Raw genomic sequence first — 5,180 nt, 5'->3', positions numbered from 1 at the left:
TGTTGTTTGAAATCTGTTGATGTCGTCATACATTTCATATAAAATCAGTCGACTCATTAAATGCATAGATTTGGCCGAAAAAAATTCCCTGTAGTTAATTAAACGATAAAATAATGGATGAATGCATGGAAATTCTTTTTAAATTCCAGGCTCACTTATAACCAAGTTCAAATGTAATTTGAAATGCAACATCAAACAGATCAGCTACATCATAGGCGCAGCTTTTGATGCGGAATGTTTAAAGATTTCGTTATCATTAAAATATACATTGAAAGGTTGCAAACGGAAATGAAAACAGGTGGAAATTTAAATGTCACCAACGCACTAGTCGGTTTCGTTCAGATGTAAAAACAGAAAGTTTACAATTTACACCAAATATATAAAACTAAATTTGTTTTTTGATTTGTAAATAATATTACAGATTTTTTATTTAAATAAAATATACGAAGGAAAACAATAACACTGATGAAAGAAGTGAATACTTTCTGAAGTTAAAAGTAAAATTCTTTGATTGCTATCAGGAAAGATTTTCAGAGAACAGTCAGCCTGAAATTATAAAAGTATTTAAATGCTAACAAGTTAGCAGTTGCCATGCCTAGTTTTAGCTGACAACTGCAGCTGTGGACAATTCATCACTTGTTGATTTTTCCATTGTATTACAATCGCCTTTAGCTACAATTTTCTGACAAACGGAAAAGCATCTTATGCATAAATCTCATTTAATTGCTAGCTGAAATGTAATTTATCTGACAAGCAAAGCAACTGTAAGGGTTGGGATCCTTCTGAACAGTACTTATGCATTCGGCGTGATAAAAGTAAAGCACTTTGAGGATGCTAACAGAAAGAAAGCTGTAAATGGCATGTAAATTTGAATATATTTATTTAAAATATTTATTACACGAAATTCAATTGGAGAGAATATGAATCGATTTTCAGATTATCACCAGCTATTAAAAATTTTTTTATTAAAAAGAATGAAATGGAAATTAAATTTTTAAAACCACCGTAACAGTTGTTATTATGAATAAGATAAAATCACAAATTATAATTTTTAACAAAAGACAAAATTACAATTAAAATTAATAAATTATTTCAAAGTTTGCGCTAGTCGGCACTTTTTTTTGGATAATTTCAGTTTTGAACAGCATGGAGGGACAAATTTTTTCATTTTCCCTTTGCATGGAACTTCTCTCAAATGATGAGTGGGCGGCTTCATTTGCTCTTCCAAAATGTTTGGCACTTTGTTACCGTTGAGTGTGCGATGAATTAGCCAAAGAATTAAATAAAATTCATCCTTGCTAACCATCCCGTCAAAATCAGTGTCTGCTAGACGCCAAATCTGGTCCAACACCGGCAACGGTAAATTGTACGAATTTAAATGATCACGGGCTTTGGACCAGTGGACCAATCCACGTTGGGGATTCAACGAGTGAAAAATTTCTTTCCAACGTCGTGCTTTTGCTTCCAAATTGATCACACACCAGTTTTCTGGTTCGCAACTAGCTCCAAGCACCGGATCTCCAAAACGGCCAGCTTTTAGCAATGGAATCTACAAAAAAAAATTTTTTTTTAAAACTTTCACTCTAAAAAAATTGCCAATGAGCATTATATATTCAGTGATAAAAAATGTTTCATGGACGACATGCATAGAAAATAAACAATGATCATTACCTGTGAATCTTTCGGAAGTGATGCAATCAGTTCAGTGACATCGTTGGACAAAAATTCTTCCAACGAACTGACCATCTCATCAGTGATGCAATTTTCAATTGATAAATGACCAGCTTGAATCATGCACTTTATGATGTCTGAATTTGGCAAATTTTTGCTAGAAATTTTGTGCACCATTACCAACTTTGGATAAATTGTCTTCTCTAAATGCTCAGCCATTTTTTTGAAAAGATACCGCCCAACCAGGCCTTTTTTAATAAGGCATTTATTACGAATTTCTTTAACAATCAACGCATGCATATATACCTGAAATGATTAGCTTTTTTACATACACTTTCACTGCATATATGTTTTCATTACTCACCAACTTTGCTCGTTTTATCACATCGTTCAAACGTCGAACGTGAACAGAACGGGGCAGTGTTCGGATCGCTTTCAAAAGCGCCTGCTGAGCGCATTCGTAATATTCACGCAGATCCGGATGTTTGAATGGACTTTCCCAAAGGGAGCCGATAAAAACTGGAGGAATTTCTCTCCGTTTCATGATGTGTCCGAGTTGCCAAATCAATGAACAATGAACATTTCCAACTTCGGCAAGGTCCACTTTATCCGCTTTGTTCAAAATAATCTGAATAAAATTAATTGAATTGAAATTAAAACGAAAAAATATATTAAGAAATTTTGTTTTTACTGTTACTTGTATTTTCTTTTAAACACTAATTCAGCGATTAAAAATGAAATTTTCTTTTCAAACTTACAAAAAGTTTTTCTTCATATTGCTGCATTGAGAATATGACGCGTTTCATCTCGTTGGAAAAATTCATCGTAAAGGCGTCAAATAAAAATAATATTAAATCCGCTTTTTCAGCAAAAAATGCCAATGCAGCTTGAAAATCATAATCGGATCCTTTTTCTGCCCCTCTGCCCGCTGCAATTCCAGGTGTGTCAACAAAATTGATATGCTTGAGCAACGGACACGGTGTGAAAGCAGTGACGCATTTGTTTACAAATTCACTGCCCAAACGTGATATGCCTGCGATGAGGAAAAATTAATTTAATATTCAATAATGAGGAAAAAATTTGAAATTAAAGTTTTCTACTTGTACCTGAATATGGAAACTTTTGATCGTGAAGTAGAGTTTCCGCAGACACGACAAGAGGATAATCTCCGTGCGCAATAATCGTAAACATTTCTGTCGTTCCATCAGGTCCAATAGCCATGCCTGGATAAGTGTCATTCATCAGGTAACGAATTGTCGTCGTTTTCCCAACACCACCTTGCCCAATTACCAGAATCATCGGTGGTGATTCGAATTCCGCGTCAGTCAAAGTAGCAGAATACACTAGTTGTAATTTCATCGCTTGTTCAGCCGGTAGAACTTTCTCTTTGTAAAGATCTTTCAGAAATGCAGTAGCATTGATAAACGTCTGATTGCAAGATGATGCACCACCATATCTAAGCGGAACACCCCCTTCCATTGACGAAGAACGTCGAGAAACTGAAAACTTAACAAACTGCTTTGCGAAATATGCCGAACGTTTTAAAGCTCATTGCAAAAGCTGAATTAAACTTTAAACAAAAATGGAGCATCAGTATTTTAAAGTAACATTTGTTTTAAACTATTTTCCTGATTTTGTTCAATGAATGAACATGAAATTTTATTAAAGAGATGGGATGTTTTACTTCGATAAGAAAATCTTATTATTAATAACGCACAATTTGGGCAATTATTGTCAATATTAGAAAAATATAAATCGCCTTGAAAAATCGAATTTATAAATACTTTGTAGCAGACACAACGCCTCTGCCAACTACTGATTTTCAAATTTAGCGGGCTGTATGATAGTTTTGACGGCAACTCATATGCCTTGGGTTTCACTCTGCACCTGGACGAAGTCGACGAAAGTTTGCAGATTGTCTGCCTTACCTGGATCAGAACGGGCTTTCACATCCCATGCCACCAGGATGGACTTCGGAAACTTCTTCTCGACTACCGGCATGGATGCTGTCATCTCGCCTCTAAACGAGTCCTAGTCAGTGAGGCATCTCAGATGCCTGTTCAGATAGTCAGCCACCGCCTGGATACTTGTTTCCCTCATAATATCAATTCAGAATGCCTTGATCTGTTTGCGAGCAACCATTTCCAGACATGATCAAGGACCCCCTTGAAGAATACACCCAGTTCTTCGAGGTGCGTTTTCATTTCGTACAACTTGAGCTATTTCCTGACCACGAAGCTCAGTCTCGTCTTCTGCGATTCCAGCTTGTTCACAAGCATATCAGTCCTGACTCCCTATTAATGAGAAATTCACCTGGCAAACAGAAACGTTGTCTATTTGTTTCTACTCATTTCATTGAAATTTTGTGAATTTTTTCACAGAAGTAAAGTTGAAAGTATCTATGTGACAAGTCATCAACCAAAATATTTGTTCTTGGACAACACATTATCGCCGAATCTCTCATACTTAAATGCTTTATTCAACACTACTAATCACTATAATATCATATGGCACGATACAATACAATACAATACACTACTATAATACAAATAAAAGTGAACTGCACAAAGAAGGAATTAAACAGAGAACTCACAATGTGCAGAAAAGACTGGCTCTCAAAAGTTCACCTGCTCAGAAATTTGGTACGCTACAGCACTGAAAAATTGCTCCATTGTACGCATACCAAAATCATATTCAACAGTAAATGCTGCAGTCCTTCAAATGCATTATTTTTTATCTGTAAATCATTAGCGCTAACGAATCCTGATGTCACCTGTGATTCAACGTTTCTACTGAACCCTGCCCATCGATCAGCAATTAGAGCAGTTCGTAAAAGATGAAATTATTTTTTCCTGCTCACCGATTCATTACGAAATGCCAGACATCAAAGCAATCATTTGTGCGGATATTTACAATGTGTACATTCCACAGCAGCAGCCTGTTAAGGGTTATCCATTCTTGTCAAAAATAACTAAACACTGTTTCTAAAGGATCCATAAAATTCATGAAGCGGCGAAAACGCTGCGGGCACGGCTTTTGTTGTGGCTACTTCATGAATGTACCTGGTCTGCATTCTAAGATTTTTAACTTTCCGCAGAACTGCTTTGCACAAATGAAAGTGACAATCTTGGATGTGAACGCCTGGAAATGATCCCTGCACTGCAGGGATTTGGGCAGTCTCAAACTACTCTTTGCAGTTGAAGGACAACCCTTAACTGTGCCGCTTTTTCAATAAAAGCATTTAAAATTTCTACACATGTGTCAATATCTTTTTCTAATAATTAAGCCATATATACAAGTAGAACTAAATTAGACTGTCAAAAAATACGTGGTTATAGAACAGTGATAGAAATATGATTATGATGATAAACATTATGATGTTGGAAACGAAAGGATTAATATCCTGAAAAAAAAAATAAAAATTGCAAACCATATAATAAGGAGCAATCCAATAAAATGATTCTTCTTCTCCTCACTTTTCCGCTATCCACCTCCTACCTCGTATATCA

At 35.6% G+C, this 5,180-nt stretch overlaps 2 protein-coding genes across 2 annotated transcripts; one reads left to right on the top strand and one right to left on the bottom strand.

Annotated features, from left to right (window-relative positions):
• Positions 1-1,303: 1,303 nt before the first annotated feature.
• On the bottom strand, positions 1,304-3,684 carry Tsp_04432 (putative EH domain-containing protein 3; the record flags this gene model as incomplete). Its single annotated transcript, XM_003368954.1, has 6 exons — positions 3,600-3,684; positions 2,778-3,170; positions 2,430-2,704; positions 2,036-2,299; positions 1,672-1,977; positions 1,304-1,549 (listed from the first exon to the last, which is right to left on the bottom strand). Coding segments are annotated over exons 1-6 (1,569 nt in total), but the record flags the coding sequence as incomplete, so codon positions are not given.
• A 494-nt stretch (positions 3,685-4,178) lies between these two features.
• Tsp_04431 (conserved hypothetical protein) lies at positions 4,179-4,511 on the top strand. The gene has a single exon (XM_003368953.1). It carries the CDS (start codon positions 4,179-4,181, stop codon positions 4,509-4,511), a length of 333 nt encoding a protein of 110 aa, XP_003369001.1.
• Positions 4,512-5,180: the final 669 nt, after the last annotated feature.

Source organism: Trichinella spiralis (genome assembly GCF_000181795.1).
Source record: "Trichinella spiralis strain ISS 195 chromosome Unknown Scfld1557, whole genome shotgun sequence".
Taxonomy (NCBI): Eukaryota; Metazoa; Nematoda; class Enoplea; order Trichinellida; family Trichinellidae; genus Trichinella; species Trichinella spiralis.
Note: the sequence above shows the minus strand (reverse complement) of the source record. Positions and strands in the feature narration are given on the sequence as shown.

Coding starts and splice junctions, on each gene's coding strand:
- Tsp_04431 (XM_003368953.1), top strand. CDS start 4,179: ATGGCACGATACAATACAATACAATACACTACTATAATACAAATAAAA.